General features: G+C 36.4%; 1 protein-coding gene across 3 annotated transcripts; it reads left to right on the top strand.

The window, feature by feature from the left end:
• LOC139751280 (protein arginine N-methyltransferase 1-like) lies at nt 1-24,142 on the top strand. Of its 3 annotated transcripts, XM_071666595.1 has the most exons (10): nt 910-2,013; nt 2,780-3,243; nt 3,870-4,021; nt 5,054-5,158; nt 6,954-7,138; nt 8,496-8,719; nt 9,818-9,946; nt 12,065-12,295; nt 14,179-14,327; nt 23,747-24,142. In XM_071666595.1, exons 1-9 carry the CDS (start codon nt 1,976-1,978, stop codon nt 14,286-14,288), a joined length of 1,638 nt encoding a protein of 545 aa, XP_071522696.1. In that variant the 5' UTR covers nt 910-1,975; the 3' UTR covers nt 14,289-14,327; nt 23,747-24,142. The 3 variants fall into 3 exon arrangements, with proteins under 3 accessions (XP_071522697.1, XP_071522696.1, XP_071522694.1); XM_071666596.1 differs by lacking the exons at nt 910-2,013; nt 23,747-24,142 and adding an exon at nt 1-844 and having other exon boundaries at nt 14,179-21,674; XM_071666593.1 differs by lacking the exon at nt 23,747-24,142 and having other exon boundaries at nt 913-2,013; nt 14,179-21,674.
• The last annotated feature ends 470 nt before the right edge of the window (nt 24,143-24,612 follow it).

A 24,612-nucleotide genomic window follows, 5' to 3' on the forward strand; every position in this document is an offset into this window, starting at 1 on the left:
TGAATTTATTGTTGCAATTATGTTGATGGATCTGGTTTTTGATAGTTCATATAACATTGAAAGATTTTTCTTTTCGGCATCGTTAGATGTGTAAGAACTTTTTTTTCGGTAACTTATAAAAACTACTTTACATATGGAACTTTCTCAAACTTTGCTATATTATCATTATAAATAATGACGGGACGAGAAAATAATACAATTGAGGTGCCCTCTGATGTCAATGGGATTGAACGGATAATGTTAAATATACGAATTTTAATTAGAGATGGGTTTCCATAAATTTTAAATCAGTTTCCTTTATTTTACAATTAGGTAAACGTTCACTTGTGCAAGAGCGCAGTGCGAGTATAGTTCGCTGCAAAAGTGTGATTTAACCGCGAAAATTGGAATTACTTAAACTTGCCATGTCATATAATGAAAGTATAGAATATACCAGCTTTCGAGTGACTTCGGTAAAATTTGTTTTCGTAGATGTATTCCTCACAGAAATTATGATAAAATAAGAATAAAAAAAAAAAACGAGTGCAAGTGCTTCTCTCGAGTCCACCTGAGTCGAGACGTTCTTGAATGACTGAAGCAAAAATATCGGTAATAAGAGTAGCACAGATTTAGGTCTTTACTTTGGAGTCAGTATCTATAATTTTATTCTATTTCTCCAGCACTACTTAGACTTTATTTATTCGGTAGATTTGTAGAAGAAAAAGTAAAATATACCGAACGTTTTCCTGCAATCCTCTCCTTCACGAACGTCAACAGAAGTCGATAACATCCATCCATCCATCCATCGTGCACGTGTGGCTACATCAGCTGCACCAACTAGGGCTGAAAGCCTTCATTTTAGAAGGTAAGCAAAGCTTACACCGATGTAGGGGACAAGACACGTTGACAGAACGTGGAAAAATGAGACTTTTGGAGATGTAGAACAAAAAAACTGACCCGTTTGCAGTGATCGAGACTTAGTGATGCGACGTGCATAGTGTCAAAAGTACAGCTCAGCAGGGGCCTTTCAACTAACTAGAACGAAAATATAGGTTCACCATAATTGTAAAACGTCAATATATTCCTTAGATGGCTTGTGGGTTTATGTATTTTAGAACCGCAACGATTTTGATGAATGTTAATGGGCGTATGTCACGCACGGAACTACTTGCTTCACTTTCCTGGGGACTGCTACGTATTGATTAGTGATGGACATTCAAATTTTCAATTTCAAAATCTATTTACATTTGGCAAGGTGCCACTTTAGGGGTCTCACTAAAATAAGGACTATAGTAAAACGTATAACGGTGAATTATATGAGCTTCAAGTGATAAATATAGGAGAATTGATATATTTCGTCTGTTGTGGGTGACAAGGTCGGGTACTTAAATAGGGGCTGGACTTTGAATTAGAGATTGTAGAGCAAAAGCACTGTATGCTATCTTTACAGGAAGCCTGTAGCATTGCAAAGTAATAATATCTTGGGCCAGCTGAAGACAAATGTGCACTTTGCACATGCTCAGATTCTATAGAGCTTTATTTAATTTGTAAAGCATAACCATGTACAGATAATCTTGCTTAATAATGTTCAAAGAGAATTATAGTAAATTTAATTGAATATTGTTGGACAATTAAAACTTTGGACTTATCTTGCACCCATATGACAGTCTTGCTTTATGTTTGGAAAGAGAGAGTATCATGCCATAAATATAGATATTTGCATAATGTTACATAAGTAAGGTAGTACCTGACAATTGATCTTTCTCGTATTTCGAACACTGTTAACAAGATTACATATTACTTCTCATCTAATATGATCGCTACTGTTGTATCCAAACATTTATACCTATGATGTCACACGAGTAAGTGTTATGGTAGAACAGAAGAACATAAATCTCGGGAGAGCTTTCCAAAGTTATAGGTACACTATGTTATTTCTGAATTGGGTGCTTCATTATAGAACAGGTCTTTTGAAGATCCAACAGGACTTTGGTGAATGATAAAGATTTTCCTGGAAGCTTTAAGGGAAATCTGGTAGGTGGTCACTTTAATTATATGCTCCTTTTATTGGTGGCGATGTGGTGTGTTGTCTTGCTAATTAAAGCCTACTAGTTAAGTGAATTAGCTTAAGAAATTGGTTTAGAGCCTGTGGAAGACATAGTATTAAGCCAGGCCTCTCACTTACCCTTACCTTCTGGCCAGCTTACCATTTCCCATGAAGGGTGAATTGCCCTCCGACATCTTGGCAATGGAATATTGGCATGATGTCATAGGTGGGATGTAGGAGATATGGGTTAGCAAGTGAGAACAGCTTGATTATGTGTAGATCTTTCATGGTGCCCCATAGGACTCAGTATAATTATTGTTTTTTTTCCACTAAATGTGACTGTGGCATAATTAGTTGTTTTACTCTGGCCAGACAAGGTAATGATTGTTTTAATTCCTTAGGACAGAAGTACTGTTATCACCCTTGCTCCATTAGCAGCCTCATTTCATCACCATCTTCACTATATTCACCCTCAGTCCATTGTTGCGCTCACTGCATTCATCTTTTGGCATTATCATTTCTATAGCGACATGGAACTGTTTATTCTTGAATTTAGTAACCAAACTAGGTTTCAGGCATTATTATATAGATATAGCTGCTGGATCTTGAACACTTGCATTCGTTAGTATGTTTAACATTACAGTTAAAAAGTAACAGGGAAGATTTAGTAAGTGCAGCCCTGTCCTGAATATGACATAGACAAATATTGCCTGTGTATTTGGAGTATGATACTAATAAAAGTTTTTCTTTTAGGTTCCACTTCACTATTTCACCTGAGAAAAGCACTGCAATGTCTGCCTGTGATGACATGCCTTGCTTAGTGGATGATTGTGATGAATTCCAAACATATATCAACCCTCCTCATGTCTCAGTGAACCCAGAAGTGGCATCTGAAGATGAAGATGTGGATGGTGATGATGAAGGTGACTGGGAGGATATGGAGGAAATTATCGTTAGAAAAACAAAATGCCTTTTCTGTGATGATACATTACCGTCTGTCCAAATTAGCTTAACTCATATGATAGATTTACATGGTTTTGACTTAGTTTCATTTATTTGCAAGTTTAGTTTTGACCAGATTGATTACATCAAGCTCATTAATTATGTGCGACAAGAAAAGCCATTACCAGAGAACTTACGCTCTGTAGATGTAGTTAAGTGGAGTAGTATTGCCTACATGAAACCTGTGATTGCTGAAGACTCCCTTCTGATGTGCGGTGAGTAGATAAGTTAGATATCTTTTGAATTGGATAAAAGTTTAAAACTTTTTTTTCTAAATTATGTGGTATTTGATAGTATCTTCACTCACAAAATTTTTCTCTGAATTTTGCTATTGTATTTTCATGCACGTTCTCATATTATTGATGAAAATGAAAAATGTATGTATACATCATGGCATAGTTAATAAGTTTTCATGTCATTTCCATGTTAGCAGTCAATAGTGAATTGTATGTATTTTTTATTTGCTTTGCTAGAATTAGGTCCATTCTGTGACCTATTTATAGTGAATTTTAAAACTTCCCCATCATTAAGGATCATTATTTGTGAGGCTCTTATCCATTAGAACTCCAATCCAAATTACCATAAGAATGCATGGGTAATATTTGCTGGCCATTCCTTCCTGAGTCACCCTCCTCTTTTCTGGGCTAAATGGGGATTTGTTTAAGTTGGTAAGCTGGAAATATACCCATAGGGATGGATTAGTATTCTAACAAAATTTTCTTCAGAATTTCACATTGATTGCATGAAATGTTGACATGAGATGGCAGGCATTTGTGGTGATTGAAAGTTTGTATCTCGGTATAGTTTTAGAAGTTGATTTCACTGAAGATGCGAATTTCAGATGTGAGAGAATTAACAAATAGTCAAGAATTCCTGGGCTGTGAATCAGACACATGCACTTTTCAAGCCACGTGCAATGAACTAAGAGAAATTATAGACAGACAGCGGGAAGTTATGCAGAGGATGCTTCAGTCAGTTCAAGCCAATAGTAAGGTACCACATCCCATAGTCACAGTGATACTAGAATTAACTATACAGAGATGTAAGGATGTGTAAGCATGCATCTTGTGATTGTAAATCAAAGTGATTGGAAACAAAAGAATTTTCAGGTGCTGCATAGGTCATTGAGCTTTCTCATTGGTCTGAGCTATAAATGCAACTTACAGATGTTACCAGCTTACAGGGTTCTGCTTATAATGTGTAGGAGAAAGTATGTATAGGTGGATGTTGTACATTGGATGTTAAATATGAAAGTGAGAGAAAAAGGAGAAGGAGTTGTTAGCAGTGGTAACAGCTGGAAAAAAGGTAGACAAGACTGGAGAGTGTTAAGAGGTTAATGAATAGGAGGAAGATATGCTGTAAGGAAAGCTAAATTATGGTTCTGAACTATTTGAGGATTCAGTTCATGAATAGATTCAGGATTTAAGGCAATGCAACAGGATTGCTTTATGTATTTGTCAGTGATAAAATATATCATTGGAGGAAGTAAAAGCAGTATCCTTCAAATTTCCCAGAGGACAAAGAGATTATGAAAAAGTATTCTACAAGGGAAGATTAAAGAATTTACCAAGAACTGGAAAATATTAATGAGTCTTGTAGTAATTGCCAACCATTGTAGTAGTGCAAACTTCCTTTTGCTCATGATATATGGGTGTTGATTTATTACTAGTTTCCTCTTTATCTGTGATAATGATTTGTAACCACTTTTAGCTTCAATTGATTTTTTTTTTTTTACTGAGATCATCTGTATAATTTCATAATTTATGCTTGAATGAAATAGTAGAGAAAATGTAAGTCACAATTAGTTTGGAAGGTGATTTAAAGTTTAAGGTATTTGATGGTAAATATTCAGCTATAAAAGGAGGTTGGAAGAGGTACACTTATCCTTTTGATTATTAGCAAAGCTTAAAATGGATTATGTAAAATTAAGATTTTTTCTGCCTTCTGGGACCTTGAGTCTTGTTCTATACTATTTTTGTACTTTCATAGGACTTTTGTTTAATTATTTAATGTGATACTTTACAGAATGATGAAGTATCAGTGAAGACAGTGGGAGATTTGAGACCCGAAGAAGATGAAGGATATTTCAACTCATATGCTCACTTTGACATTCATCATGAAATGCTTTCGGTAATTCTCATATATGTGTTGTTATTGCTTCAAACCTTGTACTTTTTTATTTATGCTTGGATGAATTAAATGTTCTTTGAACTGAAAGTTAAGGATGATTTTAAGAGAAAATTTATTTAAATTTTATGTTAGTATAGGCCTACTTTCAGTGCTTGAAAAATTTACATGACTGTACTACCGATTGTATGGTTAGTTGTGCAGTACCATAACTCATATATTTGGGCTCATATAGTTTTAAGGTTGCAGTTCATGTAGGAGTAGGGTAAGATGGGCATTTGTAGTTCAAGAAGGTCTGTGATGATATTGTCCTTTCCTCCATGAAATGGCAGGATACAGCCTTGCTGTATATATTGACTTTTCCCTCATTATCTCACCGTTAAGTCCTTACATTAGACTTCCTTAGGCTTTTCTTGTAAGACCTTCCTCCTTTAAATAGTCCTGCATTTAGATTGGGCTATGGCCATAGGTGAGAAATATTGCATCCATATTATCCTTGAAGTATATCCCAGAATCAGTCGTCTAGTTTTGGACCAGGAGAAGAATTCCATTGCATTGTCTGCAAACAGTTCATCTGCTCCACCTTAAACTATGTTTCAGCTGCTTGATCATGCGTCCTTTCTTAAGTAAACATAACAGAACTTCAAACCACACAAAATAGAGCCATCAGAACAATTACCAGCTGCTTTGCAACCACATACATTCAATATCTGCACTGCCAAACAGTAATTCTTTCTGTACAGTCTCACTGTAATATGTTCACTATCCAGTTCTTTGCACCCAAATGACACCATACCCAACCAACAACCCCCAAGTGGAAATGAAAACCTTACCCTTGCTTTACTTTTTAACAATCTTTACTCGCACATCCCCCCATCCTTAGCACATGCACATGGTCATTATTCAACAAGCAGTGAATAACTACTCACCCAACCCAGTCTTGAATTCTACCCAAGAAGTTATACACTCATTGGAAACTACACCCCCAGGTATGTGTTAGTGACATTTTGCTGTCTGCATTCTGGGCACCATCCATCTCTACAACACTACAAACCTAGATTCATCATATCAATAAGCCTGTCATGCCCAGAATGTAACTTTCATACTGAAGGCATTTAGCACTTACTTCTTAACTGTTTTGCACTCAGCTCACACAGACAAACACACATCATTATGCTTCTTGACCTGTGGTCTTGCCTGATAGACTTTGCCAGTTTCCAATGCACTACAGGAGCTCCATACTTCTGAAGGGTTTCTTGGGGTAGGAAAGGAAAGGAAAAATATATATTCATCCTTATACTCTTCATTTGGATTTTTCTTAAACGGCAATTCAAGAAAATTGACACTGTTTTTATATACTTCTGACAGATTTAAATGAATTTTGCCCTTCATCATCCCAGTGTATTATAAGTTATGGAGTAAATATAAACTCTATACATAAGCATTTATACTATGCACTGAAGCATAGAACTTTTTTGTCATAATGTTTGGTGAAGTGGTCATGAAATAACCACAAAAAGCATTTTTGTTATAATTTATTTACTGTATATTGCTTTTTTTTTATGTGTTTGAAGTGGTCATGTGCTAATAGCACAAGAAATCTTATCAAGTGTTGATATCTATACTGTACCTGTTAGCTTCATTGTTCTCAAATGTTGCAGTTAGCACATACATGTATATGAAAATTTATGCAATTTCAGAGATGTCCATATGTATATTTGTAGTGCCTCATTTTTTTCATGTTATCACTGATTAACAAAGTTCTTTGACTTTTACCATTTTCTTTTTATGCTTGCAGGATCAAGTAAGAACGGAATCATACAGAGATGCAATCTTAAAGAATTCAACTCTCCTGAATGGAAAAAAAGTATTAGATCTTGGTTGTGGAACAGCCATCTTGTCCATGTTCTGTGCCAAAGCAGGAGCCATCGTTACTGGTGTTGATATGTCTGATGTGATCTATCAGGCCATTGATATTGTGAAGTTAGTTGAATTGTCTTATTTAGTTGCTTTAAGAATTACCCTCAGTAGTATAACATATTCAAAGATGATTTTGAAAAGCATGAACTTATGCTCTTGTAGATTCAGTTCTTCAGTCTTTTCTGTATGGAAAAGTGAGATCTCTCCAAGATTCACCAGCAGGATTTTACTGACTATGAAATATTGCTAGAGTTTGCATGTGTGGAACCATATCTTCTTCCTCCAATGCCCATCAAATTATTTACAGTGTACTTTGCTGATTAACTGTACTTGTCATTGCAATTAACAGATAAGTGATGGAAGCATCTTATTTACTGTTGTGGTCAGTACATTCCATACTGAGATAGCATCAGAAATAATCAAAAGTGGCCTCATTTCCACACAACCAGTCTGTATTCTTAGATCAGTTTTAGTTTAACTGTAGATAATTGGTAATTTGCTAGATGTAATTTTATTAAGTTCCAGTAGACATTCAATGTATAAAACTCTAACATTATAATTCCCAACATTTCAAATAATGACTGCTTCATGTGCATTAGAGGCAGGACGGCCATTGTTCCTAATTATGTGGAATATTGGGTTCAGATCTTCTTTTTTAAAAATTACTTCTTTCCATTATGTATCAGCAGGAAGGCTCCAATGATTTGCTGTATATATTGTTAAGTAATTGGCCAAGATGAAGCTTTGTACCTAGTTTGATTTTCCTTCAGTGTTGTAAGGAACTTTGATTTTCCTTCAGTGTTATAAGGAACTTTGATTTTCCTTCAGTGTTATAAGGTACATTGTATTTTGATGAGTCATTTGTGATTTTTCCACATATTATGATCATCTCTGGTTGTCATCCCAGCTAACGTAATGTTAGATGCAGAATATTGATTTTGACTACAAAAGACTTTATCCTGAGACACACCCAGTACATTTGCTTTCTTTCTAGACATTAGTATGGAATCTGGTGTAGCAGTGTGCTCTTAAGTTTTGATATTGCAGTTGTGGAAGTTATTTTAGCTTACTTGCATGCCTAGTAACTAGTCTGATATATTGTTACTCACTGTTTTGGGCTAGTTCAGTTGTTCCTATCAAATTCCAGCTTTCTCTCAGGTGGATGCTAGTTCATTGATATATCATTCAGACCTAGAGTCCCTTAAGCTCATTCCTGTCAAAGCACTGAAATAAGTCTCATAATCAGAACATGTTTTATGAACTAAACTTTTTGTGTGAGTGTATCATAGAAAGAATATCAGACATTGATAGGGAAGATATTTTTCAAATTTGTGGTCATCATATATTGAGTATTGACATGAAATATCTTTGAAGGTTATTTTTTGTTCAAGATGATATTTTATATTTGTTTTCTCCACAGAGAAAATCAACTGGACAGTGCCATTACATTATGTAAAGGCAGATTAGAGGACTTGCACTTTGAACATAAATTTGATTATATTGTTTCTGAATGGATGGGCTACTTCCTTCTCTTTGAAGGGATGCTGGACTCTGTACTTTATGCCAGGGAGAAACACTTGGCTGAAGGAGGTTTGCTGCTACCCAACCGATGTACCATGCATCTTGTAGGAATGGAGGATATGGGTAAGATTATATTCGTTCATTTTACTGTAAATCGGTATGTCTTAGGACATCATGATGTTGACTTAGTATGCAGTATGGTTTCCTTTATGTATTATCTCTCTATGCAAAATAAATTATTAAAAACATTTTTAAACATTAATTCATAGAATTCCACAGTTTTGATACATTCTCGATTCCATATCATTTTATGACCTAATTCCTACATTCTTCTCTTGATGATGAAGTAACCAATGTAAGTTATATGTAAGATATGTTATGTAGAAGATGTCTTCAAGGAAGGAGGCTGTTTTAACTATTGCCCCGTCTTTCAAACACATGCCATTTCCAAATTCCTTAAATCTCTCCAGAGTGCACACATTCTTAAGCACATAGAATCCCATTTCCTGTTTTCAGAACTTCAGTATACCTTTTGTGCCAAAAGGTGTGCTGATGATCATCTTATGCAACTTGCCTCTGGTTTTCCTCCTGATGTTTGTTGAATCTTATTATGTTATGGCCTTCGATATCTCTAAAGCTTTTGCTTCCAAAACTTCCTTCATTTGTCTTATTTGCTTGGAAAATTCTCTGTGAGTGATATCTTATGTCAGATGAGATGAACAGGTAATCTAGATTTAATGAGTAATGTATGAAGACCAGAAGAGGTACTACATTTTAATTTTTTCGTTTATAGATTGACTTTAGATTCCCTTACCATTGGTGTGTGAACCAGAAAACTTTGTAGATATATATAGGTATGAATAGTTATTTTCCTAGGGTTAGAAAGTGCTTATGAACTTGAGAGAGAATAAGAAAGTGTTTTGGAAGGAGATTATTAGTGTGAAGAGAATAATAGAAAAATTGGGAGTACCCTTAAGGGGATTGATGGGAATGTGGTTGCAGGCAAAAGAGAGATGAAAAAGATGGAAAGATTATTTTGATAGACTGTTGAGTATGTTCAGTGATAGGGTGGCAGGCTCAGTCCTCTGTTCTTAACGCTACCTCGCTAATGTGGGAAATGGCAAATAGTATGAAAAACACAAAAATACAAACAAGAATTTAAGAGGGTCAGTTGAAACAATAATGTGTAAAGAATTTTTTCTAATTTTCTTGTGGTTTCAGACACGCACAAAAGGCTTGTTGGTTTCTGGGATAATGTATATGGCTTCAAGATGTCTTGCATGCGAAGAGATGTGATCAAGGAAGCATCAACAGACATTGTCAAAAAACAGTGCATAGTTACCTCTGCAGGTAAAAGGCTCATTAGTCACATGTTAGTTTTTTGCCCAAACACTGTTCTTTACTAGAAAATGAATGTAGCAGAGCTTAGATAGAATGATAGAGAATTCTTGCATTAGTGTAACTGATTAAATATTTGCATTGATTTAAACTAACTAATATTCAAACTGACCATTCGATTAATGTAAATGGTAAAGTTTTTATTAAGAAATCTGATTCTCTTTGAATTTGTGAGAAAACTTTGTAATACACAATGGTCTAGGCAAAATCTTTAATGTTTTAAAAGAAGATATATAACACCTAAGCATGTTTAAACTATAATCAGCATATGTATTGGATCATGTTTAAGATGAGATATTCAGAGTGGCTTTGTGTATAGTAATCTTATTAACAGTTATTGTGTAACTTTTTTAATGAGTTAAATTAGGGCTGTCCAGTATACATGGAAAAATTTATGTTGGAGTGAAAGGGCTGTTTTGTTCATGGATGAGTTGACTGAGATGGAGCACTGTTTAAGGAGAGACAATGGATGTATGGACCAGGTGTTTGCTCCTGAGAAATGTGTGGGAGAAATACTTGGTGAAAGAGAAACTTTTATGTGGTGTTCCTGGACCTTAAGAAAATGTGTGGTAGGACTGACAGGAAAGTGCTGTGAATATATAGGATGAATGAAAAGCTGCTAAATGCAGTTGAGGGGTTTTACTAGGAAAGTAAAGTATGTGAGTGAATAGGAATGGAGAAAGATATGTGTGGTTTTATGTACTGTAAAGTAGGTTGTTTGTCAAGGTTGTATGATGCCATGTTGGCTATTTAATCTGTAGGGTGGTAAGGAGGTAAACATGAGGGTATTTGAAGTATGAATGGTTTTGCAGTATGGTAGAGGTGAGGGAGGGACATACCTTTTATGGATTAAACCATTCTGGCTGCAGATTCCAGAGAGAAATTTAAGAGACTGGTGAGTTTTAGTGTAACAGATGAAGGTTGTAATGTGAACCATAGGAAAATAGTGAGGTACAGCAGAGGAGTTGAATAGGACAGTTTAAGTGTGAGTGTAAATGACCTGGAGTAAGGGGAGTGATTTAGGTAGTTATAGGTGAGGACTTTGCTATAGGTGGAACCATTGTACTTGCAATGAGTCAAAGGATGAAAGGGGGCAAGGTTCATAGCAAGAAGTGTGTGGAAGGAAGGTCAGTTTCTCAATGGGCAAAGATGGTTATTTTTGGAGGCATAGTATTTATATCTGTTATAAAAGTGTTAGTCTTGGCCTTGGAATACAAAGGATAAGAGGAGGATGTATGTACTGGAAATTGCTGGAGAATAGTTAATGGAGTGCATTGGTTTGATCATATGAGAAATGACTGTTAGATATGTGATTGTAAGCATGGTCTGTTTGAAAGGGCTGACTAAAGCTGTGCTGGTATGGTTTGGTCATGTTCAGTGGACGAAAGAGGAGAGGTTGGCTAAAGATGTCTGTGTCAGAATTGGAGGGAGTAAGATTATGGGGACTAACAGTTGTGATGTGAAATAGGATGCTTTGGGAAATTAGGGTTTGAACATCCTATAGGGTTATGGGCATATGATGGATAGAAAGAATTGGAGTTATTGGGTGTGTAGGGGTGACATGCTTTGATTGGATTGAACCAGGAAATATGAAGTAATGGTAAACTGTGGAGTATTCTGTGAGGCTTGGTTGTCTCTGATTTCAGAACATATACATGATAGCTAGAGGATATACATGTCTAAAGGATGTTGTTCATTTGCTCCTATTATTATCTCAGTAAGGGAGCAAAGGCAGTTAGGTTATGAAAAAAAGCAGATCATGTCGAAATATTACTTTCTCATTGTTTACATAACTTGCATCATCATCTTGCTTTAGCTTTGTTCCTTCATTCAAGAACCTTGATCAATCAAAGGCAAAGCAGCAGTATTGTATTTCCTGGATGAAGACAGTCATCATCATGGAGTTATGAAATTTGATCATGCTTATGGTAATGTTTTCTGATTAGAATTTATTAGCATAATATTTGAAGTCTCTGAACTGGAAAGGGGCATCTCCTCTAGTATTATGTTACAGTCATTGTAATTTTTATAGAAATTTTTGTTTGTTTTATACTGTTCTTTGCTTTCCAGACCAGATTGCTGACTTTGACCTCATGACCATTACTCCAGGTGAAACAGAGTTCACAACAAATTTTTCTCTCATTGTGACAAGAGATGGTCAACTTACTGGATTTGTTGGCTATTTTGATGTTTATTTTAAGATGCCAAATCCAGTTTTCTTCTCCACTGGACCACATGCCACTCCCACGCATTGGAAACAGACTGTATTTTACCTGCCTGAGCCCTGTGCTGTTAGAAATGGTAGGTAATGAATACTCTTTGATTTTCATACATGTACAATGGACAAGACAGATATATGTGAGCATTAAGTCAAAGGTTTGTACATGATCAGTCAAACTTTTTCTTTGATAGATGAAATGGAGGCTGACGCAAATTTCTCCCTGTCACCATGTGTTTCTTCCCCCTTTTTCTTCTTTAACTAACATGCTTGTCAATTCATACCTTCTTCTTATCAAGCACAACTCGATCCTAGCATTCTTCCCACATTTTCTTTGCAAGTTCACATATTATCTCAGCAAAGGTTTGTACATAATCAGTCAAACTTTTTCTTTGATAGATGAAATGGAGGCTGACACAAATTTCTCCCAGTCAACATGTGTTTCTTCCTCCTTTTTTGCTTTAACTAACATGCTTGCCAATTCATACCTACTTCTCATCAAGCACAACTCGATCCTAGCATTTTTCCCACATTCTCTTTCCAGGTTTACATATTATCTCAGCATGTTTCTTTAAGTTTCCTAGTTGTGTATCTATTTTAATGTTACCTGCTGTTGTTGCTAATCCTTGTTTCTTTTGATAGATATAAATTAGCCTTACACTTTGTTTTATTTCGGTTATACATTAAAGCAAGCTACACCTGCTTGTTTGATATCCAGTGTCACTTTTGAAAACGAAAACTTCAGAAAGACATTACATGGATGTTCACACACATAAAACTTCTGTGCATTAATTAGATCTTAATATTTTTTCACTTTTCACTGTCTTTACTCCAGCAGTCTTAGGGCTAGTTGGTTGCTGAATGATGGATTTTGCAGGAGTATTGGTACTGATATTGCTAAGGGGACTTGGTAGTGGATCAAATAGATAATAATGTGGAATTTTATATTCCTAATAAGTAAGTTTATTTGATTTTGTGCATCATTAAGAATGCAGATGTTTTTGTAGATGCTAACTTGTTGTGTGATGAATTTAAATCTTGAGAATGCAGTGGAAATCACCATGGAATTGTTGCTTTTACTAGAATAGGGGTATCTTCTGCATAATAACAAGTTGCTGTAGGTTGCTGTAATGGAACTAATTCATTTGATAGAAGGCATAGTTGCTGTAACAGAATTTTGATTCTCAGACTTATAAATTCATGTTTGTCTATCCAAAAACAGTAAATAAGATAAATTCAGACCATTAATAACGTGATTTTTTTTTCTTGTGCTTGTTCATCATGAACAGGAGAACAATGGCTTTTTTTTGCTCATCTATTTTTTAGCAGTCATCTGCTAATAAATGAGAATAACAAGAAAGACACCATTAACTTTGTAAACTACAGAATAATCATTAATGTATTGTACTCCATTCCATATTTGATTATATGGTTTTAAACACATGCCCATTGTGTTAGCTGTTTCAGTTTTCAGTAGTTTCTGTCAAAGGAAAAGTTACTTGAGTGGTAGATGATTCCACTTGCTCTCCCTCTCCTTCCTGGTAACTCTATCACATCTCTAAAACCACCGTTGTCAAGAATATTAGTTATTCTTATTTTTGAGCTGTAGTTTTAGTATCTTTTGTGTTGAATACGAACATTATCAAAAGATTTTTCCCTACTCATATTCTTCATTTCCCACATTAGAGAGGTATCAAGAACAGAGGATTGAGTTTTAGAGGGAAAATCCTCACTCGGCCCCCTCCTCTGTTCCTTCTTTTTGAAAAATAAAAAGTGGAGGAGAGGATTTTCTTGCGGTGTAGATCTCCATTCACTAAGTGGTTTGATTGCACAGCAAGTTATATAGTGTGTACATGTTAAAGAACAAGTCTCTTAGTCAAAACTAGTTTTCTGTATAAAAAATGTTACCAAACAAAATTGCTATATCAATTCTTTTTAGTTAATTGATGCATTTTTTGAATTACAGGTGAGGTTCTCGAAGGAACCATATCTGTATGCAGAAAGAGAAAGGATCTGCGAGCATTGGATGTTGGGATCAATTTTGGCAACCAGAAACTCAAGTATTTATTAGAATAAAATCGAGAATAGTGACAATATATTTGCTTCACAATGCAGGTAAAAGTCTAGTGAATATGCAGGAATAACTTTTTGGAATAAAATTCCAGAATATTACTGATTTGAAACTTTTCTTCCTACATAGAATATAACATTTCTTGTAATAGATAGAACTTTTAACCTGCTGCATGAACTATGAGTAGATGGGAGGAGGTGATAAAGTTTGGAATGATGAATAAGGAAGTTTACAATTAGATGATGAAGCACTATTTCAGATATATGGTCCTTATTTGTACAGAAGGAGTGCAAGTGATTGAGAGATGTTCAAAGAGAAAATGGCAGAAGGTCAAGAGGGAGGTGCAGGGGCTGGAAAGATGGCAAATGAGAGTGGATGAGAGGACAAGAAAATATTTTGGAATGATGTTAATTGTGTGAGAAAAGCACACTGGTTAAGGAGCAAATGGGGAAAGGGTAACAGATAGAAAGAAATGAGGTAAAGAGGAGATGGGTTGAGTATTTTGAAAATGTGTTTGATGATGGAGTGGTAGGTGTAGGATGTTTAGGATGTGGAGGTATGCAAGGTGAGTCATGGAAGGTGGTTTTATGAAAAGAGGAGATGAGGTGAAAGTCTTGCGAAAAGTGACATGCTGCAAAGTGGCAGGAGCAGATGGGATTGCAGCTGAATTTATCAAGAAATGAGGTGATTGTGTTGTTAGTTGGCTAATTGGGATTTTCACTGTATGTGTAGCTCATGGTGAGATACCAGATGATTGATGGAATGTGAGTATAGTGCCATTATTTAAAAGCAGGGAGGACAACAGTGAATGCTTAAATTACAGAGGTATGAGTATATTTAGTGTATTTGGTAAATTGTATGGGAGAGTGGTGATTCAGAAGGTGGTGGCATGTATAGGATGCATAGGGTATCAGACTGGGGAGGAACAATGTTGGTCCAGGAGTAATAGATGTGTGGATTAGGTATCGGCTTTGAAGAATGTTTGCAAGAAATACTTCAAGGGATAGAACTTGTGTGTGACATTTATAGATCTGTAAAAAGCATATGGTAGCATTGATAGAGATATGTGGAAGCTGTTGCAATTATATGATGTGGAAGCGAAGCTGCTAGAAACAGTGAAGAGTTCTGATCAAGAGTAAAGTGGGTGTGTGCGAGTAGGAAGAAAGGAAGGGGAGTGGTTCCAGGCAAAGGTGGGTCTGCAACAAGGGTGTATAATATTACCATGGCTGTTTGATTTTTTAATTGTTGGGATGGTGAAGGAGGTAAATGTAAGGGTCTTGGAGAATAGAGCAGGTATGGAGTCATTTGGAGGTTGGTGGGTCCTAGGTGGGGTGAGTCATTTGTTTGTTGATACCTTGGAACTGGTGACAGATTCGATTGTAAAGCTGCAGAAGCTGATGCCTGAGCTTGGGAGACTTTTTGAAATGAGAAAGTTTGAGTAAATGGGAGTGAAACAGGATTATTAGGTTTAACAGTGAAGAGAGACAGGTTATTTAAGGGTGTGAGTTTGAATATAGTGATTCTTCAAGGGAGTAGTGTTTAGATACCTGGGAGTAGACATGGCAGAGAATGGAACTAGAAGTGAGCCAAAAGGATGGGTGAGAGGGCAAAGGTCCTGGGTGCATTGAGGAATATATGAAAAGAGAGTTCATTATCTTTAAGCGTAAAGATGGGTATGCTTGATGGTATAGTAGTCAGAGTTCAGAGCCTGAACATACAGGAGGATGTGAGGTGAGCAAGGAATAAAGTGATTGGGAGTGATGTGGTATGCAGGTGATAATATTTTGTCATTGTGCTGAGTCAAGACATTTGAAGCAGATGGGGAAAGCCACAGAAAGGTCTGTGGGGCTGGGTTGTGGATAGGGGGCTCTTGTTTTAATGCATTTTACATAACAGTTAGAGAGTGTTTGTAAGTGAATGAAGCCATATCTTTCTCTGATCGTAGTGGTAACTCGCTAATGCGTGATATGGTGAACATGTATGAAAAGAAAATTATTTTTATATAGTTTCCCATTCCTTAATTGTATGGATGTGTTTTATAATGATGTTAAAATCATTGTGGCTGCTTGTATTTTTGAGTGACCTAGACAATTTATAAGATTAGCATTGATCAAGAAAAGTTAATTACTGAGGAGGACCCCCAGCACTAGCAGGGAGTCCCATTCTAGATATTTTTATTTTACTTTTAATTTTTGATAATTTTATTATCATATTATTGTACACATTGATATTGTGCTTCATTGTGTGCATTTTGCACACACAGACATATTGGTGTTGATCAGCTCCTTAAAGCAGCTTGCAGATTATGGAAACAATCTCACTTTCACTCAGGTGGAGTAGAGACTCTGCCACTTATGGTAAGACTGTTTGGTCTTTTGATGACCATGGAACTACAGTTTCTTACTTTGCTTCCCTATATCTGTATCAAATGGAGCTTTTACCCTGCTTCTTGAGTTCTGAATGGGTGGAAGGACATGTTAAGGTTTGGAGTGATGATGGAGGGAGTCAACAGTCAAGTGGTGATGTCTTATTTTAACTTATTTCATGTTTTTATTTATTTTTTCTTTTTCAATTTTATGAATATATTTTACAAAAATAATGGAAAGAAATATTGACTGAACATGGCTTTTTGAGTACTGTTCATTATATCCAAGAAACTTATAAAATCAGTTTTGGTTAAGATTTTGTGACTCAGGTGCACTGATATTAGCAGCAAGTCCCATTCTTGTACTTTGTTTATTTTTGCATTCTGATATCTGTATTGTAAAATCTATTGTACATATTGAAACTGAGTGTTTGGTTTATTTTGTACCTTTCATACATAGACATTGGGCTATTGGTGAAACAGTATAAAAGAATTAACACACTGTGGGAGCAACCTCATGCAAGTGGTTTAGAAACCCTGTCAGTTACCTCTTTGATAGATTACCCTGATATTTAGATCTAGAATTTAGGTAAAACTATAAGCATGGTCTATCTTTGGTACTAGAACAATCATTATAACATATATGACTTAATAATCACCAAAGTTTACTGTCAGCAACTGTAGATGCAATATTATCTTGTGGATAGTGGCAGAGTTCAGTGAAAAAAGATAGAATTTATAAAAAGAGAAATGGTCATACATAATGAACTGTATTTTACATAATTGTATGGTACAGTTCAGAGATTATGCTCATACAGAGTGAACAGTATTTTACATCATTGTATAGTACAGTTCAGAGATTATGGTTGCAATAATGAACAGTATTTTACATCATTGTATAGTACAATTCAGAGATTATGGTGGTACATGATGAACAGTATTTTACATCATTGTATAGTACAGTTCAGAGATTATGGTCATACTTAATAAACAATATTTTGCATCTTTGCATAGTACAGTTCAGAGATTGTATTTGTATGTCCATGAAGTGCTTGGAAAACTTGTATTTAATGTCAGATGTACCTATCTAGTGAATTGACCTACTCATCTTCCTTATGATCACTCTTTTGTTCTGTCAGTGTCAACACTTGTTTCAGGAAAGTATTGTCTTACATTATAATGATAATAGTAATTATGAAGATAAGTTAATGGTACATTACATATGACAGCTAGAGAATGCATGTGAGCAAGAGGCATTTTCCTCATGTATTCCTGGCTCTACTTTGCTAGCATGGGAAGTAGTGAACAAATATGAAAGGAAGAAAAATAATGGTAAAAATTATCACTCACTTATCCTTAGTCAAAGTGATTAGCTGAGTCTGAAGTAGGGCAGATACTGACTAGTAGCATTTTCAGAAATTTTGTTCTTAGCTTCTTTGGATTTTGAAATTTTGATTAGTTTATTGTTAACCTCTCAATTTAACAGCAAGACATTTCCAAACCATTCTTCCCCCTTTTCTTTAGCTTTGTTTCACTCAGAGCTAGAACTTTCAAGTTTCTCTCCTCATACATACTAGCTGTATCTCCCTTCTCATCTTGGTTACATCCTCACTTTCAGACACCTTAGCCTGATCCTCTGAGGAGGATGAGCACTCATCGCTTAGCTCCTTCTGTTCCAACTTTTTGAAATTAGAAAGACAGGGAGAGGAGGATTTCTAGCCTTCCACTCCCGTGTCTTTTAGTTGTCTTCTGCGACATACAAAGATTGGATGTGAAGTATTCCTTTTCCCCTGTCCTCAGGTTAGGTTAGTTTGAGAGTGAAAGCTGAGGGTAGCATTACTGCTAAGGGAATGTGTCAGAGTGTAAGGAAGTGAACCCCAGATTGCTGTGAGTGTGTGGTTTCAGAAGTGGTTGAGGATGTGTGGATCAGGTGTTTGCTTTGAAGAATGTATGTGAGAAATACTTAGAAAAACAAATGGATTTGTATGTAGCATTTATGGATCTGGAGAAGGCATATGATAGAGTTGATAGAGATGCTCTGTGGAAGGTATTAAGAGCATATGGTGTGGGAGGCAAGTTGCTAGAAGCAGTAAAAAATTTTTATCGAGGATGTAAGGCATTTGTACGAGTAGGAAGAGAGGAAAGTGATTGGTTCTCAGTGAGTGTTGGTTTGTGGCAGGGGTGTGTGATGTCTCTATGGTTGTTTTATTTGTTTATGGATGGGGTTGTTAGGGAGGTGAATGCAAGAGTTTTGGAAAGAGGGGCAAGTATGCAGTCTGTTGTGGATGAGAGGGCTTGGGAAGTGAGTCAGATGTTCACTGATGGCACTGCGCTGGTGGTTGATTTGGGTAAGAAACTGCAGAAACTGGGGACTGAGTTTGGTAAAGTGTGTGAAAGAAGAAAGCTGAGAGTAAATGTGAATAAGAGCAAGGTTATTAGGTACAGTAGGGTTGAGGGACAAGTCAGTTGGGAGGTAAGTTTGAATGGAGAAAAACTGGAGGAAGTGAAGTGTTTTAGATATCTGGGAGTGGATCTGGCAGCGGATGGCGCCATGGAAGCGGAATGAGTCACAGGGTGGGGGAGGGGGCGAAAGTTCTGGGAGTGTTGAAGAATGTGTGGAAGACGAGAACATTACCTTGGAAAGCATAAATGGGTATGTTTGAAGGAATAGTGGTTCCAACAATGTTATATGGTTGCAAGGCTTGGGCTATAGATAGAGTTGTGCAGAGGAGGGTAGATGTGTTTGAAATGAGATGTTTGAGGAGAATATGTGGTGTGAGGTGGTTAGATCGAGTAAGCAGTGAAAGGGTAAGAGTTGGGTGGTAATAAAAAGAATGTGGTTGAGAGAGCAGAAGAGGATGTTTTGAAATGATTTGGTCACATGGAGAGAATGAGTGAGGAAAGATTGACAAAGAGGATATATGTGTCAGAGGTGGAGGAAACGAGGAGAAGTGGGAGACCAAATTGGAGGTGGAAGGATGGAGTGAAAAGGATTTTGAACGATTGGGGCCTGAACATGCAGGAGGGTGAAAGGCATGCAAGGAATAGAGTGAATTGGAACAGTGTGGTATACCAGGGTCGACGTGCTGTCAATGGATTGAACCAGGGCATTTGAAGCATCTGGGGTAAACCCTGGAAAGTTTTGTGGGGCCTGGATGTGGAAAGGGAGCTGTGGTTTCAGTGTATTATACATGACAGCTAGAGACTGAGTGTGAACGAATTTGGCCTTTGTTGTCTTTTCCTAGTGCTACCTTGCTCGCATACGGGGGGAGGGGGTTGTCATTTCATGTGTGGTAGGGTGGCGATTGGAATGAGTAAAGTATGAATTATGTACATCTGTATATATGTATATGTATGTATACGTTGAAATGTATAGGTATGTATATGTGCGTGTGTGGACGTGTATGTATATACATGTGTGTGTGGGTGGGTTGGGCCATTCTTTCTTCTGTTTCCTTGCGCTACCTTGCTAACGCGGGAGACAGCGACAAAGTAAAATAAATGAATAAATAATAGATATATTATTGTATAAGGCAGGGGGACAAAAGTGAATGTTTGAATTACATAGGCACTGTATAAATTTCTTGAGTGTGCCTGTTTTTTTGTATTTTTTTTAGGAGGGCAGTGATTTAGAGTGTGGTGTCATGCTTAGAGCATCAGATTAGGGAGGAACAGTGTGTCTTCAGGAATGCTAGAGGATATGTGGATCAGGTGTTTGCTTTGAAGACTCTGTTTGAGAAATACATAAAGAAACAGAAGGATGTGTATGTGGTATTTATGGATCTATAGAAAGTTTATGAGAGGGTTGATAAATATACTTCATGGAAGCTACTACCATTATATGACATGGGAGGAAGTTCTCTGAAGCAGTGAGGAGTTTTTACTGAGACACTAAGGTGTAGTGCAAGGGTCATGGTGAAGAGGGTTTTGTAATAAGGGTGTATATTGCTACCATGATTGTTTATTTTATTTGTGGATGGGGTGGCAGGAGGACAGTTCAGGGCAAGGAGTGGGAGAATGGATGTTTATTGGGAATTGGTGTCAAGTAATGGTTGCTAGTCTTTAATTAGAACTTCAGTGTTATGATAAGAAAAAACATTTCCAGGAAATGGGCAGTCATGTTACTTTTATCATGGCAGTATTTCCTGTATCAGTAAGGCTATCCAGTGAGTTCTTGGGTTAGATTCATGATTATTCCAGAAGGGAAACAATACAACACTTTGGAAAGAGTATACTAAGATAGTGCTACAAATAGTCTCAGAAGCATGGTCCTGATCTAAGTTTTTTATGTAATTAGGAAGTGATCATTTTCTTGGATTTATTATGGAATGATCACAGCAGAATGTATCAAATTGATTGAGGTAGCTGTAATGAACACCTGAAGAATTATATTCTTAATGACAGGAAAACATCATATTCCAAAAATTTTACTTGTAAGATTTTTACATGTCGAAATGGTGGTTTGTAAGGATTGCCCATAAGATATGTTTAAGGCAGACCCGAATCAGAGCTTTCATATCATTTGCTTTTCCTGAAATTTATCACATGGAGGGTAGGTTTGTGTTAGTATAGTTTATTAGATTGTATTTATGAGACAAGGGAATAGATAATTTCAGAGAGTAATTTTTTTTAATCCTGTGGATAGAAGGCGACAAAGATAGGTGGGAATGGGAGGCTGAAATCCATCCCTCTTGTATTAACTTTTTAGAAGGTGAAACAAAAGGATCCAGGGAAAAATGTTTCCTAAAAGGCAAAGATATCTGATCCTTGCAATACCTCATTGAGGCAGGAAAACATAAGCATGTATGAAAAATGAATTTAAGTCTAATTGCTAAGAAACAAGGTCTACAAAGGATTTCTTTTATGATTGCAATATACTTGTATTATATGCTTTACTGCATATTAATTTTATTGACTCATGACCTTATTTATGTGTTTCTTATATTTTTGGAAAGAAGTGCATAAGTGAATATAGATTGTTTTCTAATGACCATAGAAACATCACAAATAAATATATTGATATATAACCAGACTTTTTTTTTTTACTTACAAGAACATAATCAGTGTAGCTTGTGCATGAATTATGAAGCAGACATTTTTTGTTTACATTAAACAGAGAATTATTTTGCATTCTAAAGAAAACAGGAACTTCAGCTGCTAATCACCTTTTGTTAGAATTTGGAATTAATAGATTTTCACAACTCTTTTAGATAATGCTACACATCTACACTAGTTAGCACTTCTTTTAGGTTAATCCTGATTTCATACATAAGTATGATGATGGTTAACTCCAATGAGGAATGTATGTAAAGAAATTGTCTCTTTTCCGAGTTGCTGGGTTCTAATGCAGCTATTAAGATTCTGCCCATATTTGTGGTTTACATTAATATTCAGGGACTTGGATAGGTAGAGGAAAGGAGAGTATGTATATATATTTTGGGTGTCAAATAGAGGAAAAGTATGGTGAGGAAGGGAGGAGGATGAGTGGTTCCTACAGAAGGTTAGTCTGTCTCAAAGGTATATGATATCTTCATGAATGTTCAAACTGTTTATGAAAGAAATGGAGAGGGGGGAGGGTGAGTGTATGGGTTTAAGAGCAAGAGCAGGTCTAAAGTATGCTCGGGATGGGGTCTGTGGGAAGAAAATGATTTTCTGTATGCAGATGCCATGGATCTGGTGGCAGACACAGTAGAAAACCCCAAAAAACTGTTGAGAGTGTGTCAAAGGAGAAAGTTGTGGGTAAAGGTTAAGAAAATCAAGAAGAGACAGTATAGTGTGGGTGTATTTTTGAATAGAGTGAACCTGGAGGAAGTGGAGTGCTTTTGGTGCCCAGGAGTGGAAGTGATAGTGGATGGAACCTGGGGGCTAAAGTGAGTTTTAGGCTTTGAGAGGGAGTTAAGGTCTTAGGAGCATTAAGGAGTGTGTGGAGGGGAGGTTTTTGTCTGTTAAACGGGTATGTGTGAAGGTAAAATAGTCCCGGCAGTGTTGTATGGATGTGATTCTTCTTCCTTTAATGCAAATGAAGAGTGAAGAGAAGACAGTGTCTGTATTGAAAATGATATGCTTAAACATGATGTACAGTGGAAAATGGGTTAATCATGTAAGGAATGAGTGTTAAAGCGAGGCATGGCTGTGAGTTGATTAAAAAAGCTAACCAGGGTGTGCTGAAATGGTTTAGTCTTATCGAGAAGATGAGCAAAGAAAGATTGATTAAAAGAATCTGTGTATCAGAAGTGGAGGGAGGAAGTGGGAGACCAAGAGGGATTGAGTGAAGGAGGCTGTGAGATATTAAGGCCTAAGCATTAAGGAGGATAGAGGCATGTGTGGGATATAATTAATTGGATTACAGTGAAATATGAGGGCATTGTCATGATGTCAGTGGTCTGAGTCAGTGCACATAAAATGGTCATGGTATAACATGAAATGGTCTTTGGGATTTGGCTGTGAATATTAGGCTGTGTATTCCGTACATGACAGTTAAAGAGCAGTGTGCAAATGAGGCCATTGCTCATTTGTTCCTGTTGCTACCTCACTAAGGCAGAAGCACTTGGGTCTGAAAAGTATGTTCGGTATGATTAAAGTGTGTAGAATTCTTCTTATGGCTGGATTATGATGGGTTTCAGACATTTAGGTTAGAACCCCAACACAAAAAATGGTATTTTCATTAAGATTAGGTAATGGAATAGTAGTGTTGATGCTGTAGTTATTTGGAAATAATAATTGACTTATTTTCCACTGTTAAGTCTAGCATTTGCTAGTCTAGTATAATGATCAGAATATTTGGCACAAAAGCATGCTGAGAGACCAGTGATCCAGATGTTTTGGTAATAAGATAATATTAAATATGTCTAAGTAAAGCTTTGCAAATATTTGTGTGATTGTAGAAAATTAGAGATTAATCTGTAATTGTTGACATAATGACTGTCCTTAGCCGTGTGTATTGGTGGTTGTCTTTGCTATTTTTAGCATTTATGGAAATATTTAAGATTCAGGAACTTTTTTACAGAAGCAGTAGTAGGTGATAGTGATAGACTTTTATGCATTATTGGCATTTTTTTATGGCTTTTCAGTTTCCTGTTAGTCACCTTTTTATTGCAGCTACTTCAGTATGACCTACAGGTGATAAGTACATAAGAGTTGAGGTAGAAGAATTGTTTTCCTGAGAACTCTGGTAAAAGGTAAGAATACAGAATTTATATAAAGCTACTATGAGGGAATGGTTGTTTTACCCATAATGAAACTGTGTTGCCCATGTTTAAACAGGAGAAAATATAGAGTAGTAATGATGGCTACCTCACATAAGCTTGAAAATAGATTACATTAAGTAATAATGATGTTGGAACAGTGTGTGTTGTGAACATGTTAGAAATATGTATGAGTGAAATCCTTTTAAGATGTTATGGCCATATAGGATGCTTGGCTAATGGAGATGCCATGGCAGTATCATTAAAGGTATAAATGGAGAGGTCTGAAAGATATGGGAAAATTGATTTAATTTGCTGTATATGTATTAAAATTAGAGATTAGGGAGAATAAAAAGATGTTCTGGAAGGAGGTAAATAGGGTGCGTAAGACAAGGGAGCAAATGGGAACTTCAGTGAAGGGCGTAAATGGGGAGGTGATAATAAGTAGTGGTGATGTGAGAAGGAGATGGAATGAGTATTTTGAAGGTTTGTTGAATGTGTCTGATGACAGAGTGGCAGATATAGGATGTTTGGGTCGAGGTGGTGTGCAAAGTGAGAGGGTTAGGGAAAATGATTTGGTAAACAGAGAAGAGGTAGTAAAGGCTTTGCGGAAGATGAAAGCCGGCAAGGCAGCAGGTTTGGATGGTATTGCAGTGGAATTTATTAAAAAAGGGGGTGACTGTATTGTTGACTGGTTGGTAAGGTTATTTAATGTATGTATGACTCATGGTGAGGTGCCTGAGGATTGGCGGAATGCGTGCATAGTGCCATTGTACAAAG

Source organism: Panulirus ornatus, chromosome 11 (genome assembly GCF_036320965.1).
Source record: "Panulirus ornatus isolate Po-2019 chromosome 11, ASM3632096v1, whole genome shotgun sequence".
Classification (NCBI taxonomy): Eukaryota; Metazoa; Arthropoda; class Malacostraca; order Decapoda; family Palinuridae; genus Panulirus; species Panulirus ornatus.

Coding starts and splice junctions, on each gene's coding strand:
- LOC139751280 (XM_071666595.1), top strand. CDS start 1,976: ATGATAAAGATTTTCCTGGAAGCTTTAAGGGAAATCTG. Junction 3,244..3,869: donor AGACTCCCTTCTGATGTGCG/GTGAGTAGATAA, acceptor TGCGAATTTCAG/ATGTGAGAGAATTAACAAAT. Junction 9,947..12,064: donor GTGCATAGTTACCTCTGCAG/GTAAAAGGCTCA, acceptor TTTGCTTTCCAG/ACCAGATTGCTGACTTTGAC.